Source organism: Leucoraja erinacea, chromosome 1, assembly GCF_028641065.1.
Source record: "Leucoraja erinacea ecotype New England chromosome 1, Leri_hhj_1, whole genome shotgun sequence".
Lineage (NCBI taxonomy): Eukaryota > Metazoa > Chordata > Chondrichthyes > Rajiformes > Rajidae > Leucoraja > Leucoraja erinaceus.
Window position 1 is genome coordinate 121579040 of NC_073377.1, and position 27290 is coordinate 121606329.

General features: G+C 43.1%; 1 protein-coding gene across 1 annotated transcript in view; it reads right to left on the minus strand.

The window, feature by feature from the left end:
* Positions 1 to 27290, minus strand: part of LOC129701322 (rod cGMP-specific 3',5'-cyclic phosphodiesterase subunit beta-like) — a 57079-nt gene that overhangs the window by 17379 nt on the left and 12410 nt on the right. The window contains exons 2-16 of the mRNA XM_055642480.1: positions 21272 to 21424; positions 21093 to 21182; positions 18410 to 18550; positions 14635 to 14709; positions 13356 to 13420; positions 13185 to 13251; positions 11286 to 11333; positions 10052 to 10201; positions 9810 to 9953; positions 8403 to 8468; positions 6500 to 6646; positions 5831 to 5938; positions 4776 to 4885; positions 3188 to 3275; positions 2860 to 2960 (exon numbers count right to left, since the gene is read on the minus strand). Of these exons, the coding sequence (XP_055498455.1) occupies positions 2860 to 2960; positions 3188 to 3275; positions 4776 to 4885; positions 5831 to 5938; positions 6500 to 6646; positions 8403 to 8468; positions 9810 to 9953; positions 10052 to 10201; positions 11286 to 11333; positions 13185 to 13251; positions 13356 to 13420; positions 14635 to 14709; positions 18410 to 18550; positions 21093 to 21182; positions 21272 to 21424 (1553 nt within the window). The remainder of the gene's footprint in view (positions 1 to 2859; positions 2961 to 3187; positions 3276 to 4775; positions 4886 to 5830; positions 5939 to 6499; positions 6647 to 8402; positions 8469 to 9809; positions 9954 to 10051; positions 10202 to 11285; positions 11334 to 13184; positions 13252 to 13355; positions 13421 to 14634; positions 14710 to 18409; positions 18551 to 21092; positions 21183 to 21271; positions 21425 to 27290) is intronic.

Below are 27290 nucleotides of genomic sequence, written 5' to 3' on the forward strand. Positions count from 1 at the left end.
TAGGCTCCGGAGGCGGCAACAACGCCCCCACTCACCCGGTCCACTCCTGGCTCCGGGCCGGGGATAAAACTCCATGGGGTGTGGACTGAGCGGTCGACGGACATAGAGCCGCTGGAGGTGAGGATGGGTGGTGTGTGCCGTGCCTCAGGGAGGAAGGGGGAGGGGGGTTGGTGCTGGTAGTTTGATAGCCCTGCTTTAAACCAATCCCCTCTAGTGCTTGAATCACATATCCTGGGAAAAAGACTATGCATTCACCTGATATTCCCCTCATGGTTTTTACTCACCTCTAAAACAATTTTTGCTTTATTTTGAACTTTCAGCACCCGCAGATATTTGAGCGTGAGAAATTTTGTGATCAGCGTGAGAGCATGAGAATTTTGTGAAATGCGTGAGTCTCACGCTCAATGCGTGAGAGTTGGCAGTCCTGCTAATAATGCAAACATTTTATGCAAGTTCCAATTGTTTGGACAAAAATCACTTATTACTGCTTTATAACAGTTAAGTTACTTTAAGACCATTTCAGAAATGATGGCACTCAACAAACAATCAACTAACAAATTAAAACTAAAAAGAAATAACATGTTCCCTTTCCTGACCCTACCTCATAAGTACTTAAACGCTGTTAACAGAGCAAAGGGATATTAATCTCAAGAATTAAAATGGGGGAAAGTGGGGGCAATTTTCCTGTTACAGGGAGACAGAAACACACACACACGGGGAGACACACACACACACACACAGGGAGACACACACACACACACACACAGGGAGACACACACACACACACACACACACACACAGACACACACACACACAGGGACACACACACACACACACGGGGAGACACACACACAGGGACACACACACACAGGGAGACACACACACACACAGGGACACACACACACACACACAGGGAGACACACACACACACAGACAGACACACACACACGGACACACACACACACAGGGAGACACACACACACACACACACACACACACGGACACACACACACACACGGAGAGACACACACACACGGACACACACACACACAGGGAGACACACACACACACACACACACACACACACACACACACACAGAGACACACACACACACAGGGAGACACACACACACAGGCACACACAGGGAAACAGACACACACACACCTTTCCTTCCCCCCTCCATCCTCCCCCTCCCTCCCTCATTCCTCCCCTTCCTCCCTCCTCTCTCTTTCCTCACCCTTCCTCTTTTTCCTCGCGCTTCCTCTTTCTCCTCTTTCTCCTTCCCTTCCTTCAATCCCTTACTGCATTCCCTCCCCGTCTCTCTTGCCTCCATCCCTCCCTTTTTTCTTTCTCTCTCTCTCTTTCTCCCCTCCCTCTTTTTCCCCGGACGCTGCCGTGTGAGTTGAAGGGCAGGAGGGAGGGAGGGAGCGAGGTTGCCGCGGCAGCCTGAAGCGCAGCGTTCGCAGACAGCACACAAAAGCGCTGACACCCGCTGCCCGGGACCGACGCGCTTCCCCAATCCGTGCAGATCGCTGTCATGCGGACAAACTGTGCAGCAAAGATCCTATAGCTCCGTCATAGGATCTTTGCTGTGCAGGGACTGAAGACAGCCTGTCAGCGTGAGAATTCTGTCTTCAGCATGAGGGCGTGAGAATTGGCTGAAATGCGTGAGTGTCACGCTCAAAGCGTGAGAGTTGGCAGCCCTGCATTATGTGGCCAAAGCACCTGACTCTTTGGGAGTCACAGTAAACCAAAATGCAAGCTTTAGGTTTAAAAATGCAACCTAACCACCAGATGGGGCACCCTTCATGCCTTCTGTAAACAAAGCAACATTCACTGTTTGACCCAGCCATCCTCAAAGATAAGCAGCAGAACTTTTCCCTGGAGGAGTTTTATTTGTTCAGTAAGTAGTGAAATGCTTTGAAAAATAAGATTTTGAGGTACAGTTACGGCAACAACTGTAAATATCTAGATCATATTTGATCTGACGGCATATTCTTCTCTGTAATCCCTCTAATCACTGCTCATTCTACTTCAAACAATGTTTTTGAAATGACATCTTTATATTAATAAGTTAATGAGCCATGCTCTAAATTCCATCGTTTTGCTTGTTTCTTTGACAGCCCAGGTATATTGTGCAGGTGGTTTCAGTCGACAAACTGCCAGTTCAAGAACGTTACTCCCCAGCATCTCAACTCTGTTATTTCAGGTACATTAGAGTTTGGAGTGCAGTGGTACAGCATGGAAACAGACCCTCCAGCCCACCATGTCCACGCCAACCATCACCTGTTCACACTAGTTCTATGTTATCCTATTTTCCCATCCATTGCCTACACATTAGGGGCAATTTTACAGAGGCCAATTAACCTACAAATTCGAACATCTTTGGGACGTGGGAGGAAACCAGAGCTCCTGGAGGAAACCCATGCGGTCATAGGGAGAACATGCAAACTCCACACAAACAGCACCCAAGGTCAGGATCGAACCCGGGTCTCCGGCGCTGTGAGGCAACGGATCTGCCAGCTGCGCTCTGGAAGATTTGCCCCAAAGAGAAGCATACGATAAAGCTTACCTTGTAAACCTTTAACTTGCCCAGCATGTGGTTGGGTTAATTATGTAATATGATCTCGAAGAGTTTGCACTTGTAAAGAAGAATTTAAACTATGTAGCAATGCATTTAAAAAAAAAATCTTTTGACTTTATAACTAATTTCAATCAATCAATATCTCTTTGTGATAAATCAGTTCTTTGGCTGAGACACTGCAAAGCCTCAGCGATCCTCTTTCTATGGTATTATGTCTGCTAGATAGATAAATTACAATGCTGTTCATCAATAAAGGAGACTTACTGCCCCTTACTTAAAATAGAGAGCCAAGTCTGTAGCAATGATAGCGATGTCCATCAGGCGTAGGACGTGTTCATACTGTCTCCTGTTCAAGTTCTGGAATATGTTCAGTGTCTGAAAGAGAACGGGTGGGATAGGTTTCAAATTCCTCTTGAATTCAATGGAAGAACTAACGTCAACATGCGATGAGCTATCATCCACAGACAGTGGTACCAAACAAATGGATTATACCATCCGTCCACACTTTTTCAACCACATTCTGTTCAATTTCACTCCAATGTCTGATCAGTTCAGTAAGAAGACCCCGACTAATCACGAGTCCACCTGATTCCAAGACTCACCTCATCAGCAAGTAAAGTCTTGCTGAACTCCAAGTGGTGACGTTCCATGATTGAAGAACCATGGAGTTTAGCCAATGGGTGCTGGGACCTGATAATAAAGAAACAGCAATGAGAAATAGTGGGTTGCTTGTTACCGTGGGCAACAGTGACTTTCCAGAGGACCACGAACAAAGGGAACAGATAAACCAAAGAAACTTGTTCAAAGAGTTTTAAACGCAGCTGTAAGTAAAAAGTAAATGAGCTTGTGCATTCTGGTAACCTTTTGTCTTTTCTACCCAAGTCAGTAAAACCCTCCTACCCTCCTATCAAGAATCCTCCACCTCCCATCCATTCCATGTCACTCATCCATATAAACCCTTCCAAGCCCCTCCCATCCTAGAAAGTTAGTAAGTTATCCTCCATGTCACACACACTAACTCACCCCTCCATATAATCAACCCCCCTTGATATTATACTAATATTATTAATTTGCTCCTTTTACCCCATAAACAGCCCTTTACAGATCTCTAGTCAAATCTATGTGATCAGAGAGAGAAATTATCATTGTAGCAAGAGGTTGATGAAGAGGAGGAGAAGAGGGAGTACTAGTGAGGGGGAGATGAACATTGAAGGGGGGTCTTACATTCTAGGGGTGATGGCATCATCTGCCATGTGGAGGGGAGGGGGGGAGGGGAGAGAGAGAGGGGAGGAGAGAGGGGAAAAGAGATTACGCTTTTTATTCTGTGTTCAAGATTATCTACAAATTGAACGAGGGTATTTAATAAATTAATAAATTGAATTTAACAAAACAAGGGTTGGTCATCTAACCTGAAACATTAACTATTTTATTTTCTTTTAGCAGATGCTATTTGATTGACTGGGGTATATAGAAGCATAGAAAGAGTGCAGCACAAGGAAAAGCCCTTTGGTCTGAGCGAGGTGGCCAAAAATGACGGCCGTAGGTGGCGGCACTCTCTCGGGAATGTCGGTGCCAGCCCAAGATGCCAAGTTAAACTAATCTCATCAGGCAGCATGTGGTCCATACTACAAATTGAACTCTTTTCCCTGCATCTTGATATTAGTTTATTATTGTCATGTTTACCGAGATATAGTGAAAAACTTTATGCAGCTACCTAGATGCCTCTTAAATGTTGCTACTGTGCCTGCATTTAACGCCTCCCCATGTAGCACATCCCAAGCATCTACCAATCCATGTCAAACATTTGCTCAGTAAATCTACTTGAAATTTCCCCTTCACACCAGAAACCTTTGTCCTCTATCATTTGACATTTCCACTCCAGGAAAAACACTCTAAAGTCAATCTCTCATAATTTTATATATTTCTATCAAGTCACCTGCCAGCCTTCAACTGTTTATCCAATCTTTCCTTATAGCTAATACACTTTAATCCCGAATTACTGATTCTGATTCTAAAACGTTAATATCACATCTAACATTAAATGTCCAATTCATTTTGGAATAATGTTATTTATCACATGTTACTTAATTTACCAGTGGCAGATCCGTTTATGAAGACAGTTAGCATGCAACAAAAGCTTTCCACTGCACCTCGATACACATGAAAATAAGCTATTCTCAAACAACTTACTTCAGCTGGTACAAGTTGTTGGTTCCCCTGTGATCAATGTCATGGCAAAAACCCGCAGTTAACATGGCCATTCTTTCCAGGTCTGTATAATAGTTTTTCAATTTACCGGTCTGCGGAAATAAAACAACCTGTGAGATTTTGTCCAATTGATCTTCACGGCAGGCCACAGCCCTTGGTAATGCAACTTCCAATGGCAGGAAAATCTATCTTTACCTATATTTAATCAGTAATCAGAAATTGTAGATCCACAAATATGTGAGCATTGAATTTATTGGGTAAAGCTATTTACATGCTGTTTACATGGATAAGAGGAATACATGATGTGTTTATGCAGGTGCACACCAAAAATAGACGCAAAATGCTGGATTAACTCAGCGGGTCAGGCAGCACCTCTGGAGAAAGGAAATAGGTGACGTTTCCTGGAACATCCTAGACTGGATGTCTGAAGAAGGGTCTCGACACAAAACGTCACCTATTCTTTTTCTCCAGATATGCTGCTTGACCCGCTGAGTTACTCCAGCATCTTGTGTCTATATTCACAACATTTATATCTTGCATTGATATGGGCCATTAACTTCAAAATATATCTTTGTGAAGTAGTAATGAATGTAATGATGGTGCTGTGGTTATGTCGTTGGACTTGTACTCCAGTGGCATAGGTAAGCAGTCCAATGATTGTAGGCTCACATTCTGCCTTGGCAGTTTGATTATTTGAATTAAGAAATTAAAAACATGGCATCAATTAGTAATGTCTGGGTTGATTAAAAAAAAAGCAACCATCTTGAGAATTAAATATATTTTGGAATAATTGCAATTTTTTAATTGTCAGAATGAATCTTAACACATTTTAAAGGTGATATTGAAACAAAGGAGGAGGAAGCCAGAAAGGAAAGACGTCTTACAATGCAATGTTAAATAGGTACCTCTGTTTAATTATTCGTGGATACCAATGCTTTTCTTATCGAGCAAGATGGGAAAAACAGTCTGTGACATGAATCTGTATTTTAGAAACTTCTGGTTCTTCTAAAAAGGTAGGATATTGGAAATAATCTTACCATCATAAGCGTGAACATGGTTTGGCCAACGTTAAATCCATGGCGCCAATTGTGGTAGGTAATTCTTCGATATCCTTTACTTAACGAGTAAATGAATCGGACTAGCACCTATGAAACATCCATGGAATATTTTGTTAATTGAGGAAAATGAGGGAGGCTTTTCTTCAGCAGCCAGTAAAATGCATCATCTTTAACAATTTAAGGGAATTTGGGAATTATGAACTGTATGACCCATGTTACATACCTCTGAAATGATCCACTTAGACTTTATGCAATAAATGTCAATAATAGAGAATATTTAGGGTTGGATATTCTTTTTGAAGTGATGGAAGTGAAGTTGGTTGGCTAATTGGCTACCGTAAGTTGCCCTTGGTGGCTAGGCAATGCTGGAATCTATGGGTAGTTGATTGGAATGTGGGAAGAATGAAATTAAATTAGTGTAGGATTAGTGTAAATAGGGTGGCATGGACTCAGTGGGAGGAAGGTTCTATTTTCAAGTTGTTTCAAGCTCTATCCATGACTATTGGGAAAGTTATGTCCAGTTTGTTCAATAATGTTTCTGAAAGTTAAATCTAGGATCTGAATACTTCAAAGAACACCCAGAATCTTAAATCAAAAAATTCTCTGGTCACTTCCTTTTCAGGCATTTCATCGCATAGAATTACCTACCTCACGTGGAATGTGGAATTTGTTCACCACTTTTAATTCGTAGTACATCTGAATGCCACACCGCACAAGATCCATCTCAGCATGTTCAAGATCACTAAAACTGAATTCATAAATGTCAAAATCTTCTGCTGCCGGAAGTTGCTTGTCCTAGAAAATAAAATGATGTCACATTGTTTAATAGGAAAAGTTGGATATGGGACGGTAAGTTGCAATGTTCTATCTATGTGCTTAAGCAGTTTAAGTCTCATCATTCTTGTAGTTTCATTCCTTTGAAAACTGTTCCCAATAAAGGCAGCACAATGGTGCAGCAGTAGAGATGCTGCCTCATAGCGGCAGAGACCCAAGTTCAATCCTGACTACGAGTGCTGTCTATACAATGGAGCTCGAACGTTCTCTCTGTGACCATGTGTGTTTTGTGTAGGTGCTCTGGTTTCCTCCCACATTCCAAAGACATGGAGGTTTGTCAGTAAATTGGCCCTAGTGTGTATGATGTTGAAAGTGGGATAGTAGTGATCGGGTGATCCGAACATAGAACGGGTGGTCGATAGTCAGTGTGGACTTGGTGAACTGAAGGGCCAGTTTCCAAGCTGTATCTCTAAAAATTAAATTAAAGTAAAATGTTTGCAAGATCATAAAATACCTGTTACACTGTTCACACTGTAATTCAATACTGAAAATATGAAGTGACCTCTGTGTAATAATGAAATCACCTTTGTTATTGAATCCAATTAATTTATATACAGAACTCATCATGAAATATTAAATTGGTTCTAATGGAAAGCTTAATTAACTATGCTGCTAAAAATGTCATTATTAAAGAAGAACCTATTGGTGGAATAAACATGGAGGAATGTTGTTCACCATGGCACAAATTTCAGCCTCAACCCAATCCCAAAAAAATTTGGGTAGTGGAATTTGGAGAGAAAATGGAAGGGTAAAGTGTATTTGTGGTAACCACAACCTGGCTTTGAAATTGTGAAATAAATATTAAAAAATGCTGGAAACATTCAGTAGGGCAGGCCACATCTGTGGAAAGAGAAACAGTGTGTAAGAAGGAACTGCCAATGCTGGTTTAAACTGAAGATAGACACAAAAAGCTGGAGTAACTCAGAGGGACAGGCAGCATCTCTGGAGGGAAAGAATGGGTGACTTTTTGGGTCGAGATACTTCTTCAGACAACAGAAACTGTTATTGTTTCAGGTCTGAGAACCTTTGACAGAGCTGGGAAAGAGAGAGGTCATATTAGTTTTCAGGAACACATAAGGTGGGGGAGGGATGAACAGAACAACAAGAATATCTCAGACAGGGTGTGGCCAAATGAGTTAACATGACGGTTAGACTCAGGTTGTGCTTCATTGTCTGTGTAGTGTGTTACATCCAGCTTGTCTGTGGGAGATGCCTGGCAGGGCCTTACAACTAATAGAAAGAGACAAACTGAACCAAAAATCACAGATGGTTGACTGGCAGAAATGGCCAATTCTGATGCAGAAGGAAAGAAAGTCTGAAATAGCAAAAGTTGAAGAATTCAATATTGAGTCCAAGAGGATGATGTATACCCAACAAAAAAAATGGGGTGTTGTTCCTTAAACTCACATTGTGCCTCATTGTAAGACTGCAAGAGACTACAAACAGAAAGGTCAGGGTGGGAGTAGGATGGGAATTGATGTCTGAACAAAGTTAACACTTGAGGTCAAGATCCTTCATCAGATCTTACAATTTCGTAACATAAGTAACTCAAAACTAACATTGCTAAAGAACTTGTAACTAACTTGTCCATGTACACCTGTGCTTGTAGGCTGCACATGTGAGAGCTCAGGACTGATAAACGGCAGCTTTGATATTACTTTGCCAAGACCGTCCACGTTTAGAACGCTTTGAGCAGGAGCAATCTGTCATGCCTTACCAAGATTTCTTGCAATTCTTGCTCATCACATTCGTTGGGTTCTTTTCCAAAATATTCCCTAGTTGGCTGATAACAAAGAACAAGATTTAGTGATTGTACAACTAATTAAACCTTCAAACAAATAGAATAAATATTTGGCTTGGATCATTTACTTCAGCAAGGTGGTTATACTATATTGTTGTAGTAATATCCTGAATATAGTTCATCCTATTTCAGCTAACAGATCTGTCACTATTTGAGTTAAAAGGTACTGTATAATACAATTCTCCATGTTATTTAGTGCAGGCAAATTATGTGATGCAGATTGAATTTAAACTATCTTGTTTATCAGCTTGATTGTAGTTTAACATTACTCTGAATTACTGCTTCAGTGGATGAGCCAACCATTGTACAAACACCTATGCCCCTGTTTCTCATACTCCTCTGTTTTTTTGTTCCTCATCGACAGAGCAAACCATACCTTGAATTAGTAATAGAGTGATACAATGCAGAACCATGCGCTTCAGCACAACTTGCCCACACCAACCACCGTGCCCCATCTACACTAGTCTACACTTGTCTATGTTTGTCACATATCCCTCTAAAACTATTCCATCCATGTACCTGTCCAAATGTTTCTTAAATGTCCTGATAGTACCTGCCTCAACTACTTCCTCCTGCAGCACGTTCCATATATCTAGCGCCCTTTGTGTAAAAAAAGTTGTTCCTCAAAGGGGAAAATGTCCCCTTTCAACCTCCAATTGGCCCCACGCTACCCACTGCCAGCAGGCTTAAAGAAGAGTAAATATAGAAAGTGCTGGAAACATTCAGGGTAAAGAAACCAGATATTTCAACTATTTCTCTTTCCACAGCTCTGCCTGATCTGACCATAATGAAGTGCTTTGAGAGATTGGTTAGGGGGCGAGTCAACTCCTGCCTCAGACCTGGGCGGCACAGTGGCGCAACGGTAGAGTTGCTCCCTTACAGTGCCAGACATCTGGGTTCAATCCTGACCACGAGTTTTGTCTGTACGGATGCTCCCTGGGACCGCGTGCGTTTTCTCTGGGTGCTCCTGTTTCCTCCCACATGTCAATAATGTTGAGGTTTGTAGATATATTGCCTTTTGTAAATTGTCCCTAGTGCATAGGATACAATTAGTGTACAGGTGATCGGCACAGACTCAGTTGGCAAATGGGTCTGTTTCCAAGCTGTATCTCTAAACTAAATTAAAGAACAGTAACAGTATAAATGCTTTCCTGAAAAACTATTTGTCATAATCACACTGAATTGGATCATTGCCTGACAACGATGTGGCACTGGGGTAACAACATTGTCCTCACTCCCCTGTCAAATTGCTGCCACCTGCAAACATTAAAAATAACTTTTTTTAAAGAAGACGCTAATTTGCCTTCTTGGGCAAAGACATACCAATATGTCCTGAATTTCTTCCTTGCTGCATTTCACATGATAGAGCACCATTCCTTGGGCAATGTCCTTTCGATGTTCAAGCTTGCTCATTTTATCGTATGTGTCCGTGTTGAGAACAGACCAGCCCAGGAACTGGGTCAAGGACTAGGGGTAGAAACAGAGGCAGCAGATAATGAAATGCCAAGAAGGCACCTTATAGTGGACAAACGATCAGGGGAAAAGATCCAGAGTACCAGACTTACTTCCATAAGAACCTCATCCATTTCATCAAAAGGTTTCCCATCTTTCCTGTTGTAAAATGTGGCGATTCCAACAATCTCTTCCTTTTTGTTTACTATTGGCATGGAAAGGACATTTTTGATTGTCCACCCAAAACTATCCAAAGGTTCAGTCTGAATGAAGGGGAAAAAAGAGAATGTATAAATGGCACCAGTTTGAAATCTTGCCAGGAAGTAAAAAATATCTTCTGTTATCCAAGAGCCACTCAATGTGTTTTGCTCCTTTTCCCAGTTCTGTACAAGGGCCAACTGGTCATGACCGATAAATGCAAGTGCAACACACTTTGGATTGATCACAACTCTGACACTTGAGGGAGAGGAATAGAATCCAATAAGAGCAGAAATTACAGGGAAAAAACACTTGATCCCGCAAGTACGGTGATTTCTGTTTCAGCTTTCTCACCATCTCTCTCACACACTTTTCTAGCTGAAAGCTGAACCACTTATGATGGCTGCTGAAATGGCAATTATACCCTGACTTAATTACCATTTGACATAAAGATGCTTTTCACTTCCCTGCATGATCCTAACAATGAAAAGGAACAAAAGGGTAGTGTATGAATAGGTATATAAAGGCACAAACGATTAGTAAGGATGGCAAGGATAGGGAGAAGGCAGGAGAATGGGGTTGAGAGGGAACCTGCCATGATTGAATGGTGGAGTAGTTTCCATGGGCCAAATGGCCTACTGCTGCCCCTATGACATGAACATATAAAAAAGAATAATCATCTGGGTGAGGTATAAGTGCTGCAAGAAGAATCGGTAACTAAGGTATTTGTGTTGATTTTCATCATTTACTAAGAATTTTACTTGGACAATTTTAGATATTCCCTTGTACAGAGGCTCAGCCCAACTTGCCAATGCTGATCAAGGTGCTCCATCTAAGCTAGTCCCATTTGTCCACATTAGGCCCATATCCCTCTAAACCTTTCATAGAACAGAGAACAGTGAATATAGAAAAGTAATCACGGAACATAGAACAGAAAACATAGAGCATAAAACAGTAAATGTTGATTCCGCATGGATCATTCATTGCATTCCGTACTTATTCCTTAACTGTTGGAACTAGATTCTGAACAGATAAGCCAACAACAGCTTAGGTTTGCTTGTTTCTGATTGACATTCTGAATGACAGGAGTTGGGATTTGAAGGGGCTACTAAATCAGTGGTTTGTGGCTCCAGTTGTTGGTTGTTTTACCTGGAAGGTGAATGTATCTTCAGTTGCTGCATTCATGATATTGCAAATCTGTAAAGATAATAATGAACTCAATTAGTCATAGAGAATGACTGCATAGAAACAGGTTGTTTGGCCCACTGAGTCCAAGCCAACCACCAACCACATATTTACACTAATAGAACCTTCATCCCATGTTGTATTCTCCCCGCAATCTCATCATCTCCGTCCAAGAGTCTATCACTCACTTATACTCTATGATGAACTTACAGTGGAAAATGAATCAACCAACCCACACATCTTTGAGATGTGTGAGGAAACTTGGAGGAAACCCATGTGGTCACGAGAACTGTAAAATGTGTATAATTGGATGAGAATATGAGAGTGAACTTGGGAGAAAAGCACCAACTGAAATGAAAACAAGAGCTCAAACAAGTAATCTTCTAGGTTTTATTGGTAGAGAACAAGAGGAAGGATATCTTCCCTGTCCCAGGGTACTAACTGGCAAATACTGGACAGGAAAGATTTGGAGGGATATGGACCAAGTGCAGGCAAGTGGGACTAGTGTAGCTAGGACATTATTGGCCGGTGTGGGCAAGTCGGGCCGAAGGACCTGTCCCCGCACTGTATCACCCTATGACTGTATGACTGTGTATAAATGAAACATTCAGCCTCACTTTGTATGGTGTGCTGACAAGGATGGGTTTCCCAAATCTCAAGAAGGTTTCTATCTGAGATCGATCTTTCAACCACTTGGTAGCTCCTGGAAATAATGATTCCAGTATGTGGTTGTCCATGCAGTGGTCCACCCCTGGACTGCTGTAGATCCACGACGTGGGTTGTTACATGGAACATTTACCTGAAGTACGCTAATAGGTATTTCTCAACTGCTGGTGAACCTCTTTGAGACCTGCAATCCTCAGTCCAAAAATGTGCCCTTACATAACTCAAGGCAATAAACTCCAGGTTTCCATCTACATTCCATGAAGATGTTTCTCAAAACCTCAGCTGAGGTTTGGACCCATATAGAAATCATCTGCACAGAGTGAAATGACTCCCACGCAGTTTCCAAGAGATAGACCAACTTGCGAAGCCAAGTGAAAGGTGTTTCACAAATAAGGTTAAAATTAAGCTGGTTTGCTCACAAGAGCAACCCATCTACATGAGCAACCCGTCTACGCATACATTGGAGTCCAGGCCTGGAATGATTTTCAATGCCTTTGATCATGGGGCAATTCTAGCACAAGCATCTCCTGCAACATGTAGCCATCACTATTAGATCGTGTAGTGAATTATCTTCAGTGTTACACTACTTCCCTGCCCTGCGTTTCAAGGCCGACTCAATGGAGTTTTAAATTGCGAGTTTCTTTGTTACTGACTTTGCCCTCGCTCCATGTAACTAAATCTATTCTATATTTCTCCTAGAGTTATTTTCCAAGATATAATTGTAATTACCAGACACTCCAAGCCGCTGAGAGTGTTCTCCCGATGCTGGAGCTCCATCATCCAGTGAGAGGGCCTGTAACATGGCAACTGCAGAGGCCTCAATAGGCCCGACCATGGGTGAACAAGAGGAAGAGGACTGGATTTTGTTGCTTTCCCTCACAGTGGGAACCATTGTGGGGGGATGTTTTTATTTTTGATGTTAAATTCTTTAATGTTGTGTTTTATTTTTATTGGTGTGCTGCAGATGGCTCGGAAAACATGGCTGCTGGAGGTGAGAATGAATGCTGGTGCAATTGGCTGCCACTGCTCTCTCTCTGAATTGTGTATTGTTGCTGTATATGTTGGGGTTTTTTCATGCTTGTTTTAATTGTAAGGTGTCCTTGAGAGTCCTGAAAGGCGCCCGTAAATAAAATGTATTATTATTATTATTATTATTACTTTACAAAATGCTTTAGTGGCTAAAAAAACAAAACTTACTAAGCCATTTTCTGCAACGTAAGTTGGCAGTCCACTAACCAAGGACCAGTGGTCAGCAGGAGGAGTCCTGCAGAAGTGAGAGAGAGCAAGAGAGAGAAAACCCCAAGTTGGACTTTTATATCATTTTACCAGTTGAAAAAAATGGTCGTCTGCGACATGTTTAAAACTTACGGAATGACCTTAATCTCCTCCTTCCCGTGTAGAAAGTAGTCAATGATTTTGTGATAGATTATTTCCTATTAAACAATAACATTCATTAATGACAAGCAGAAATGACAATGAACCCAGCTGGAATTTGCTATAGCCTTTATCAGCTCCCATCAGCCTTGCTTTGACACAAAATGGTGGATTAACTCAGCAGGTCCCGAGAGAACATGGCTTGGTTCAGCTGGTTCAAGACTTGGTTCATCTGATATCCCTCTTGTCTCTGATCTAGAAGGTTGGGGTTCAAGTGACCTTTTAACACTGGGGTGCAAAATCTAGATTGGCGCCGAGGATAGTACCAGCAATATTGGGCTAATACCAGCAATGTTGGCCTGGAAATTCATCTTGTGTTGCACTTTACTTCTGAAATTTGATTCAACTAAAATCAACAAAATCAAATGTCAAAGCAGAATAAGGGTGTTTAATGTTTAAGAGCAAACAACAGAGGGCCTAAATCTGGCTTGTCACCTTTCAAATATTTTTATTTACATCTCATCCCTAATCTAGCAAAGACATCCCAGGGCTCCTCATGTAATGATATTGTCATCTGCCCATATTGGCCCAGATTACCAAAACCTTGTTTACAGGTGGAAGTTTTAACCAAGTGCCTTGAAGGAAGAAAAAGTGGTGGAAAGGCAGGGAGGTATAAGGAGAGAATTCCAGAGCTTGGAAACTTGACAGAAGAAAACATGAAACCCTGTAATGGAACGATTAAATTCAGGACTGAACCGACAAGTCAAAATTAGAGTTGGCCTGTTATCACAGTGGGTTATTGATGTGGAGGAATTACAGGGGTATGGAGAGGCAAGTGTTGGGAAGAGTTTATAACAAGGCTATGAGTATTAAAATGGAGGTACTGTTTAACAGGGAGTCACTGTGGGTCAGCAAGCCCTGGAGTGATACAAGGGCGGAGGAAATGTTAAACTGAAGGCACGTGTGTGTTCTGAGGTCCTATTGAAGGAATCTAGAACACTTTATAAAGAAGACCAGAGAAGTTCCAGCCAATATGTATCCCCCAGCCAAAGTGATTTCAATCAGATTATTGGGCCCTCATTATATTATGGAACCCTGCTGTCTACAAATGAGCTGCCAACCTGTCCACAGTGTACAAGTGATGGTAATACACTGGTGGCAAAACGCCAAACAGATAGTGAAGTGCACAATAAAAACAAGGATGTTTCTGTGTCAATGCAAGTCTTTCTATAACAGAGTTCTCACTTTTACAATGAATCCAATTAAAACATACTCTGCCATCAGGTGTTCTGGGACCTTTGTAGGGAGGAACTTCACCCATCTGTTCAGGCCATAGGTCAAAGAATTCCTGCAAATAAAACACAAAAGAAATGCTGGATCTTTGTTATAAAACTGAATATTGAGATTGTTAATTTTTCAGAACATAAAGATCTGTGGAATTCTCTGCCACAGAAGGTAGTTGAGGCCAGTTCATTGGCTATATTTAAGAGGGAGTTAGATGTGGCCCTTGTGGCTTAAGGGATCAGGGGGAATGGAGAGAAGGCAGGTACAGGATATTGAGTTGGATGATCAGCCATGATCATATTGAATGGCGGTGCAGACTCAAATGGCCTACTTCTGCACGTATTTTCTTTGTTTCTATGTTTCTATCAACATAGGGGCTGGAGAATTACTACCAGCTGCTAATGCCATGGTTAGATGAAACAATGGAGACAACAACACAAACTGTTATAGGATAACATAGACTTAACACCCTCTCCAGAAGTGGAATTGTATTTTAGAATGAAACCTCGTGTCAGACAGATGTGGCAAATGTGATGTAGGAAACGATACTCAGAAGCATTCCCCCATACAGGCATGACTTCTGTTTTGCCAGACGTAATTCAATAGTACGAATCCATCTGTACAAATGCATCCAGTGGTTTGTATTGTAGGATATTGACCTATGACCTTCCTAATCAACCATGGCGATATTGGATGCAAAAGTGACACTTTCCAGTGTTCTGAAAGTGAGGAGGAACAAGATTAAAATGTAAAGTCTGAATGGAAGTCCAGGCATCCTGACCAATAATTACACTGCAAACAACATAGCAAAGAAGTGATGGTTTGGTATTGTAAGTAAATATTACAAAATGCCACTAATGGCAGTGAGATCAATGACCATATAAATGGACATCAAGCACTGCAAACATTCTGAGGATGCAAAAAGCACTATATATGCAAAATATTCCGGGCCATTTTTTCTCATCCTTAGCAAACTTGCAAATGTCATCGGGTGCCCACCAATATTTTTGACTATTTTTGGCTAGTTATAAGCTGGTGAGCTAGTCACAAGTGAGGTAAGATCTTACTGGTCTACATTATCCATTGTCGACTAACTGAGTCATACTGTACAGGCATGGAGTCATAGAGTCATATAGCACAGAACAGACCTCTCGACTCAAGTTTTCCATACCAATACCCGATCTAGTGCCATTTTCCTGCATTTGACCCAAATCCCTCTAAACCTTTTCGATCTACATATCTGTCAAAATAACTGTCAAGCATTTTAATTGTCCTCCCCTACCACTTCTTCTGACAGCTCCTTCCATAACCCTTCACCCTCCGGTATTAAAATTTTTTCACTCTTGCCTTAAATTACACTGTCCAGATTTGGACGCGCCTACCCTGGCAAAAAATGTGGACCCTTATCTATGCTCCTCATTGTTTTAAATAGGCCTATCAGATCTCCTGCGATTCACAGGGAGGCAAAGCACCAGCTATTCCACCTCCGCTTATAACTTAAGTCACCAGTTCCATTAGCATCCTTGTGAATCTTTTCTGCACCCTCTCCAGTTTGCTGATATCCTTATTATAGCTTGCTGGCCAGAACTGAGCACAATTAGACCCTTAACTCAATGTTTTCAGTGGCATCGGAACAGGTGTTGCTATTTTTTCCACACAGATCATCAAACTTTGTTTTCAACAAGGTGTTATTAAATATCAATGGCAGCTTTATGAAGGTGAAACTAATTAATGACAAGTAAGCACTGGCAAGTTTGGAAATGAGATGTTAAGAATTTCAAATTATGTATTCACATTCTACAGTTTATTTTAGTTCACAACCCTCTGTGTAAAAAACGTTTCCCCACACATCTCCTTTAAATTTTGCCCCCCTTATTTTAAAGAAATACCCTCCGGTATTTGATTTTTCCATCCTGGGAAAAAGGTTCTGACTGTCTACTCTAGCTGTGACTTCATATTTTTTACATCGTTGGTTAACAATGGTTGCTTAGTCACAAAGTATTTGCAGTCGAGAAGCATTATCTTCATTTATTATTGATAGTAATTTGCTCCTGCTTTCCATGGTCCTTTCCAATGATCTTATCGTCTGTGAAGTGCAGTCCCGGACACAGTGACAGGCCTCTGAATGGAATCTGAATGTTGTTTTCATAGAATGAGTTTGTAACTTCTTATGCTACCCGCATACCAAGCAGAAGTATTCTATGGTAACTATCTTGACTCAGCATTGAAATTTGACAAACAAGTCAATGCCGTGGTAAAAGCTAGCTTCTTCCAGCTTCGGACGATAGCTAAAATAAAACAATTCCTCCAGTTTGATGACCTCAAAAAGATCATCCACACATTTATCTCCTTCCGCCTCAATTACTGCAACTCCCTCTACATTGGCATCAGCCAATCTTCCATGTCCCGCCTGCAACTGGTCCAAAACGCCAAAGCGAGACTCCTGACGGGCACTCGAAAAAGGGACCACATCACCCCGATCCTGGCCTCTCTCCACTGGCTCCCTGTGCGGTTCCGAATAAATTTCAAGATCCTTCTTTATGTTTACAAACCCCTGAACGGGCTTGCCCCCTCCTACATCAAAAGTCTGCTTACCCACCACACCAGCTCCAGGTCCCTCAGATCGGCCGACTTGGGGTTACTGAACATCCTGCAGTCTAGGCATAAGCTCTCGGGCGACCGCGCCTTTGCGGATGCAGCTCCTAGACTGTGGAACAGCATCCCTCTTCCCATCAGAACTGCCCCCTCCATCGACTTCTTTAAGTCGAGACTTAAAACTCATCTTTACTTTCTAGCCTTTCCTGACGTCCTCTGAGGGAGGGCTACATGTATGTATTTATGTATGTACTTAGTCTATGATCAATGTTGTATAACGTTAAGGGCCTGTCCACGAGCATGTGGCAAGCGCGACCTAACGTGGTCGCTTGAGCCATACGGCTTCGAAGGGCCGGTCCCACTTCGATCGCCGGAGCCGTATGGGATTGTGCGGAGCTGGTCCCGATATTGCGCGGGGCTTAGAAAAAATGACATTGTCCAAAAATTCCGCGCGGCAATGGCCTGCCGGCCCGCAGCCACATTGAGGCCATACGCACCAACTCGGCGGGCGTGCGCACCGTCTTGACGCTGTACGCAGCGTCTTGACGGCGTACGCCTAGCACGAACTTCCCGCGGACTTCGCTTGAACTTCACGTCAACTCGTACGGGATCACTCGACTTCCGCGCGGCCCCCGCTTCCAGTTTGGTCACGCTTGCCGCATGCAGTCGCATGCTCATGGGACAGGCCTTTTGTACCTCCACCAATGTAAAGCACTTTGGTCAACGAGAGGTGTTTTTTAAATGTGCCATAGAAATAAAAGTGACTTGACGACTATATTGCCATCCATATGGTCAGATGATAGTCTCTATTCTTTTTTACTCCACTGGAGGTGTCCTCTCAATTTTTTTGGCATCTCTTCTAAATACACTTGCCTTATATCTTCCAGTTGTGGGGAAAAGAGGCATTTTAATTAACAAATGATCAGGTTAAGAATTTTCACATTTGTCAATTTAAGTAAGAATTTGCCTGTTTAAGTTATCTAAGAGGTCATGTTAGTAGTACATTAAGCTGAATGTAAATAAATTCAACTTGCAACTAGGTTTTATTGTTGAAGCCTAAATTCCTGTAAATTAATATTTAGATGTATAACTGATTTTCATACTAGACAGGATCTGATTCAATGGTTCTTAATAATATGGCACTTGAATCAATATAATTTGATCCAAACCTTTTCCTTGGTCATGTCCAGCAGTGCAACGGAGTATCTCTCACAGTTCAGGTAGGCTCTCACTGTGTAAAGAGCCTTGTGAAACTGTCGTTCAATATCTGTCAGCTCCTCAAACACTTTGTTAGCTGACCAGAGAAGAACCTGTGGAAATGGAAGAAACAATGAGACGAGAATAAAAGGATTCAGAGAGGAGATGAAAATAAACAGTATGGATGCTGGAAATGCACAATACAACTGTAAATGCTGAGAATACTCCACAAATCAGTCAGCGTGTTGGAGACAGCAACAGAGCTGCTGCCCCACAGTACTAGCTAACCTTGATATCAGATTAGAATTAGAATTGGAATTACCTTTATTGTCATTCAGACCTTATGGTCTGAACGAAATTTCGTGCCTGCAGTCATACATACAATAATAAACAACACTAAACACAAATTAACATCCACCACAGTGAGTCCTCCAAGCACCTCCTCACTGTGGTGGAGGCAAAAATCTTAGGGCTGCAGTCTCTTCCCTCCTCTTCTCCCTCTGCGCTGAGGCGATACCCCACCGGGCGATGGTACAAACAGTCCCGCGGCTCACCGAACCCCGCAAACGGGCCGGCTCAAACACCGCGGCCCGGGGTGGTCGAAACTGCCGCCCTCCAGTCCAACGGACACAGGTCACCGCCACCAGAACCCCGGACTCAGGTCACCGCCGCCAGAACGCCGTCCCAGCCACCGGAGCACCGTTCCAGCCCCGAGCCGGATCGCCCTCACGTGAGTGCCGTTCCTCCCTCCAGTTGGGCCGCTCCGACGGGAGCGCCATACCTCCCTCGAGCTGGGCCGCCCCGACGGGAGCGCCATTCCACCCTCGGGCTGGGCCGCTCCGACGGGAGCACCACAGCCCCTCACGGGAGAGTCTCAGCCCCTCGCCAGGCCACCCTCACGGGAGCGTCACAGCCCCTCACGGGAGCGCCGTTCCAGCCCCGAGCCGGACCGCCCTCACCGGAGCGAGCCCAGGGCAAGTCCTGACTGGCTCTGCCTCCGGAGTCTCGAGTTCGCCAGCTCCGTCATTAGGCCTCAGCTCAGACGGAGGCAGAGAAGGGGGATATGACAATAAAGTCGCATTCCCCCGAAGGGAGAGACAGCAAGCCCCGTTTCAACCCCCCCCCCCCCCCACATAAACACAACCTAAAAACCAAAAACTTAACTGGACAAAACAAAAAAAAAACAACACAAAAAAGTAAAAACAAACGGACTGCAGGCGAGCCGCTGCTGCCAGGGCAGCGTCGCTGCCTTAGTGGAGTTTGCATGGCCTTCTTGTGACTGCATGAATTTCCATCACTCACACCAATTTCCTCTCTCATCCCAAATATGTGCAGTAGATTAAATGGCCACCGTGAATTGCCCCAAGTGTACGGGTGAATGGTAGAATCTGCAGGGAGTTGGTTCAAGTGTGATGAGAATAAATTGGGATTAATGTAGGATTAGTGCAACCGGGTGGTTGATGGTCAATGAGGTCTTGGTTGGGGGAACATCCTGTTACTGTGCTATGAATTTAAAGTTAATCTGTCTTCATATTAAACAATGTTAAAATACATGAAGTACTAATCATTGACATCTCGACAGGAATGTAGACATAAAATGCTGGAGTAACTCAGCGAGTCAGACATCATCTCTTGAGTAAAGGAATAGGTGATATTTTGGGTCAAGACCCTTCTTCGGACTCGGAATTTACCTGGTTCCCTATCTGAAGAAAGGTTCCGACCCGAAATATCACATATTCATTTTCTCCGAGATGCTGCCTGGCTCACTGAGTTAATCCAGTATTTGTGTCTATCTTTGGTATAAACCAGCACCGACAGTAACTTCCTACACTGATTCCATATCAAGTCACATACCATCCTGTCTTGGAATTATATAGGTCTAGTCGTTAATTTATCTATCTCCTGGAAATCACTAGCCAACCTTTTCATCACTAGAAATGCTACAGTTCAGAAAGATGGTTTCCTGTAATCATCCTAAGTTCAGACAGACAATAAAAAATTACATTGCCCATGATCTTCATGACCCATAAATATATTGGAGTTTTTTTTTTAAATTGCTAAATGGTCTGCTACTGCTTCTTTGGCAAATGCCTCCGTGGAGGTCATCATTTGTTTCAAATGCACTGGTTATGAGAGGTTAGCTTGCATACAGTGTATGTAGATTATTTATGCTGTTTTAATGTTATATGCTCCATCCAACTAACAACCCAGGATGTCTAGGGATATAAATAAGCTGTTGCCATAGTTACAAAGTGAAAAGCAAACTCCCAGCAGTTGAGCTTTCTTGGATGGTGGCTAGTTCCACACTCGTAAGAAGTCCATAATTTGCATTGTAATATTATAAAGACTGCAAGCTAATCATAATGTATGCTCCCCTTGAGCATAACCCCCAAAATGGTCCTTGGGAATGAAGCAGAATTGACTCTATGAAATCCCAACCTAATCTCAAATAGAACCGGAACATGCAGGAAACTCGCAACAGGTCAGGCAGTGTCTGTGGATGAGAAACAAAGTACAATTTTAAGGTTGAAGGCCTTTCCTGAGAGCAGGGTCTTTGACCTGTTGTTGATGACCTGATGAGTGTTTCCAGCGTTTTCTGTTTTTATTTGATTATCGATGTTTTGCTTAATGCAGTAGTTTTAGTTTTTCTTTTACCTGGCCTCTTCTAGTTTCACAGTTGTGAAGATAGTTCAGATGATAGATCTTGAGGTTCAAACTGGCAAAATTGAGGTATTTCAAGAAAAGCTGAAAGAAAGCAGATCACGCTCGTTAATAAACCAGTACAATCATACTTTATTTATCAACTTCTCTTACATGTACGTGGGAAGACTTACATCTTCATCATCTTCAGTGAAATAAGATCCATTTGTTTTATTGGTTGCCATTATCACAGCGACCATGTCCTTGCCATTCATGATAGGGGTTGCAAGCACGCTCTTTGTTTCATATTCTGTCAGTTTGTCCACATACATGCTGTAAAAGCTGGACTAATCCACAAGAAGCAAACAAAAATAAGTTAACATTAGGTCAGCGAGGGAGAGAGAGACTTTTCACAGAATAAATTTTTCACAATACAGTTAGGAAAGCAGTTGGCTTAGTTTTCATGTTATGAAATAGCCTCATGTTTTCCTATTTTTACAATGAAAGCCTATATACAGCCTATATATGTCCCAATGTACAGGGAGGAAGTAAAACAACTAGTGGACTGGTGCGGCAAAAATAATCTAGAATTAAATGTCGACAAAACAAAGGAGATGGTTGTCGACTTCAGGAGGGCGCAGCCAAAGCATTCACCCCTCAACATCAGTGGCACTGCAGTGGAGAGAGTGGAGAGCATAAAGTTCCTCGGTGTGCAAATTACAGACAGCCTCACCTGGTCCAGGAACACCACTGGGACCGTCAAACGGGCCCATCAGCGACTGCACTTCCTGAGGAAACTAAAACAGGCCTCACTCCCCACCAACATCCTCAGGACTTTCTACAGGGGTACGGTGGAGTCTGTACTCACGTACTGCATAAATACGTGGTACTCCACCTGCAACTGCTCGGACAGGAAGGCTCTGCAGAGGGTAGTGAGGGGAGCAGAGAGGATCATTGGCGTCTCCCTACCCTCGGTACAAGAACTGTTCCAGAGTCGCTGTCTGAAAAAAGCTCAGAGAATTGCTAAGGACAAACTGCACCCCCTCCACACACACCTGGATCTCCTGCCATCAGGCAAGAGATATCGCAGCATCAAAGCCCGGACTACAAGACTGCTAAACAGCTTCCTACCACAGGCTGTGAGGCTGCTAAACAGTCACTTTGTACTCACAGTCACCTGATTCTGAGGTTTGGCACGGACACTTTAATAACTGGCACTGGCCACTTTAATAACTGGCACTGGCCACTCAAATCAGCTGCCCCGGACATTTTTATGATTGGTTTTACTGTATTTTAACGTTGTTGTTTTACCTGCATTTAACTATTTATACTGTTCCATCAGGGACTGGATTGTTTTTACTGTTATTATGTGTGAAATTGTTTTAATTTCATGTGCGATGCTCCGGTATTCCCTGGGAAACGTCTTTTCATTTTGCACTGTACAACTGTTGCTTGCAAGATGACAATAAAGTTTGATTGATTGATTGATTAAAGTTTGATTGATTGATTGATTGATTGATATAGTACAGGCACTGAGTTGATATTAATAACCTATGCCTTATAATTTTATGCATCATCCTATTTAGAGCAACATAAGTTATTTGACCTCTCAAGCCTTTCAGTCATTCCATAACATTATGGCTCATCTGTGCTCTATTCCATCAATTTGTATTTTAGCCATGGTTCATTTATATCAATCACAATTAGCACTTTCTCTCTCATGAGGGATTCAAATGTCTACTACCCTTTGTACGCCAGTTTCACTACGGAAAAGCCTGACTAATAGTTAGACTTTTCCCTTTGTCCTGAACTCTCCAACTAGTAGCACAAGGTTTTCTCTATTCTTTCCTGTTACTTCCCCCTTAATCCCATGATATATCCCCCACCCCCCCCCCCCAACCCCCGCCCACCCCCCCCCCCCCCCACCCCCCCCCCCCCCCACCCCCCCCCCCCACCCCCCCACCCTCTCCCCCACCCTCTCCCCCACCCCCCCAGATCGAAGTCAGTGCCTTCCACGGTACATTACATTTGACAACAAAAACTTTTAAATGGGTTATAATTGCAAGTGCTACACTGGGACATTGTCACATGGAAGATCCAGGTAGCAATGCCCCAGAGTAGATGTTGAGAGATCTCGACAAACTCTGGAATCTGCTATGTTGGACTGTATGTGCATTTCTGTGGCAAACTAACTGTCAGATTTGGTATCCAGTAAATAGTAGATACATTTGCAGAAGCCCAAGATAAGATTCCACTTTTTTTTTGTTTAGTTTAGAGATACAGCGTGGAAACAGGCTCTTCTGCCCAACAAGTCTGCACCGACCAGCGATCCCCTTTGCAGTAGCACACACTACACATGAGGGACAATTTACAATTTTTTTTACCTACAGACCTGCACGTCTTTGAAGTGTGGGAGGAAACCAAAGCATCCGGGGAAAACCCACATGATCACGGGGAGAACGTACAAACTCTGTACGGACAGCGCCTAGTCAGGATCGTACCCAGGTCTCTGGCGCTGTAAGGCAGCAACTCTACTGCTGCCCCTTTAAGTAGAAATTGTGGGAGCTTCATATGTAACATGATATTAACCAATGAGACATAGCCCAATGGACCAATTAATAGACATGTCAAAGACAATAATTCACATCATCCCAAGCACAACACTGCAACCAACTGTGTCCATGCCATCACATTGGTGGACACAATAACCACAATACTAAACACAATATATAACTCATCATATACTAATCGCAGGGCACTCCATCATCACGCCACCAACCACAATTTTCTACACCATCACATTGCCACGCACAAACTCCACAACACCACACCGCCAAACATAATGCAATAATCACAATATACCACACCAATGCACAACCAAATACTCCGTAATATCATACTTCTAAACTCAATGCACCAGGCCATTGTCCTGAATGCATCTTGATTCATTTTGTAAGCAGTTTTTCCCCAAGAGTAGATTAAGAACTAGAGGGCACAGGTTTAAGGTGAGAGGGGAAAGGACCAATAGGAACTTGGGAGCAATTATTTTGCACAAAGGATTTTGGGTCTATGGAAACATAGAAACATAGAAATTAGGTGCAGGAGTAGGCCATTCAGCCCTTCGAACCTGCACCGCCATTCAATATGATCATGGCTGATCATCCAACTCAGTATCCCGTACCTGCCTTCTCTCCATACCCTCTGATCCCCTTGGCCACAAGGGCCACATCTAACTCCCTCTTAAATATAGCCAGTGAACTGGCCTCAACTACCCTCTGTGGCAGAGAGTTCCAGAGATTCACCACACTCTGTGTGAAAAAAGTTCTCCTCATCTCGGTTGGAACGTGCTGCTAGAGGATGTAGTTGAGGCAAGTACAGAAATAACGTTTAGAACACATTTGGAGAGATGCGTGGATAGGAACGTTTCAGAAGGACATGGGCTAAAATTGGGCAAATGGGACTAGCTTGGATGAGACCTCTTGATTGGCATGGATGAGTTGGGCTGAAGGGCATATTTCCGTGCTATGTGTCTCTCTGTCTCTTTGACTCTATCCTGACAACCTACTTCCATTAAAAAAAACACTTCTTACTGCTAAATACAATGTCCCACACCATTCATCTGTTTAACACATACTCCGCAACATTACAATGCCAAAGATAGTACAGGTATCCAGGCAATTGCATTGCAAACTACAAGACATGGGTTGTTGTACAGCAAGATACAAGGCATCCACCATTAGACTGCTAAGCACAATGCTCTGCTAAACATGCCAGTATACTATACTAATATGATGCCAAAACACAGTATTCCATACCATCACAATGCAAGCACAGGACAACACATCACTTTTTGCCAAATCCAAGATAATACCTCATCAAAAAGCAATAAAAACTGCAGATTCTGGAGATCTGTAACAAAAACAGAACATGCCACAAATATTCAGATCAAAGAACTTTAAAACACTGTACTCCGTACAACCAATCTGCCAAGCGTAGCACAGCACAACATCCACTGCCAAACACAATGGTTCAATGGTCCCTTATTTGTCACATGTGAAACTGCATATTTACACATGCAGGCGCCACCATATTTTGGCACCATTTCCAAAGTCCAAAATCTGATCTGCCCATGTGCCCGGTCTACTGGAGCAGGTCCCATTCCTGATAAGCCCCAGAAACTTGCAGGGCCTCTCTCCATCGTCCTCCACCAGATCGGCCCACGAACTGACATCCCTCTCCTCACCTGGCTATCTTTGAGGGGGTGCCTCCTACAGCCAACCTTGAAGGTGCTTGAGACATTGCCCCATTTCTCTTTTCTACTGGCCCTTGCACCTCTCGCCCAACGTCTCCAGCAGCTACCTCCTGGTTGCACGGTCCGCCAAGCCTTTGAGCAGGTTTTGCATTTTGCCGAGCCTTCAGGTGGGTTCTGCAGTCCGCCGAGCCTTTGGGTCTTCCGAGCGGGCACTGTGGCCTCTGCCACTGTGGCCTCTGTGCAGACACCATACCATCACACATTGAAAGACAAAACAATCCAGCCTCGCTGTTGCCAGCCCACTACACACACCATAGCCAGGCCGGTCCCATTACTGCATATAGCTTCACAAACATTTTGTGACACATTTTCACTACAAAGCACTAGGAACACATTGGCATATACCATTAAACTGGCAAATACAATGCGCCACTCCACTGCCAAGCATAATGTATCGCAACATCAGTTTCCAAGCGCAAAATATAGGTCAGTCACTTTGCCAGTTACAATACTACAGGGTGTCACACACCCAGATACAACACCCTGTCAAAAGCATAATCTTGCAGCCAGTGCACCTGCAATCCCAAAGTACAACGCCATCATCTTGTCAATGCAATACATCACAATACCAAACTGTTAAATACAATTCATGTTACCTGCACAATACAACCCATGCTTACTTTTGCTCACACAATACTCCACACTATCACACTGCCAGTCACAATACTCCACATTACTGCATGTCCGAACAAAGTAATCCAAACCATCAACACTCCCATACACATTATATCATCATTATGTCAAAGACAGTACATCTGGGTATTTTGCTGCTCCACACAAACAATGACAAATTATAGACTGCACTATGGTTTCATTAAATTAAATACAACTTGAAGGCATGAAATGATAACCCAACTTTGGAAATATTATTCTGGACACGTTGGCCAAAGCGCCTGTTACTGTGCTGTATCTGAAAACTAAACTAAACTAAATCCCACAATTACCAATGAATATTGTGTCATTTCAGTGCTAACTAATCACCACCTTGAACAAAAAAACTATCCAGGCATAGATTTGCAATGACACCAAGATCATCCCATCTCTAAATGTCAATGGTCAGCACTCGTACCAGCAGGTTCATACCATTGATATGGCTGCAGGAGCAAGGTTGAGGCTGGGTGGTATGGAAATGGTTCGCTTCCTGAGCCCGCTAAATCTCTTTATCATCTACAAGTCATTAATCAGGTCTGTAACAGAATACCCTCCTGAAAGCAGCAACATTCAAGAATAACATCACCCAAACCGGCTTGGTTAATCAGTGGCCCTATCCTTGCATCCATTTATAATAATAATAATAATAATAATAATAATAAATTTATTTATATAGCACATTTATAGTCAATTTTCATTGACCCCAAAGTGCTTTACATAATTTAAAAATCAGTTCCATACAAAGCATAAAGATGGGTTAACAAAATAATAAAATGCATAAACAGGACACAACATGTAACATAAACATCCACCACAGCATTCATCACTGTGGTGGAAGGCACAAAAAATTTGGCCGTCCTCCTCCCCCCCCCCCCCCCCCCCCCCCCCCCGTGGACAAGACCAGAGTCCAGAGTCCAGTCCAGGATCGGTCTTTCCTCACCGGAGACCGCGGCTTCAAGATTGTGTAGGCCGCAGGCCGGCGGTTGAGATTTAAAGTCCCCGCCGCAGCCAGAAGCACCGTAGACTGCAGGGCCGGCGGTCGAAGCTCCCCTTCAGGGGTGATGGTAAGTCCATGCCGGGCCCGCGGTAGAAGTTATCCGCGGGCCGGCAATGGCGGCTTCTTCTTCCCCCGGGTCCCCCACGAGAGATCCCGGGCTGTAGACGCCGCAGCAGCTGGAACTCTGCAGGCCGCGCGCAGCTTCAGGCTGCGACTTCAGGCTGCCGGCTGCCCCGGGCCAGTGAAACGGAGC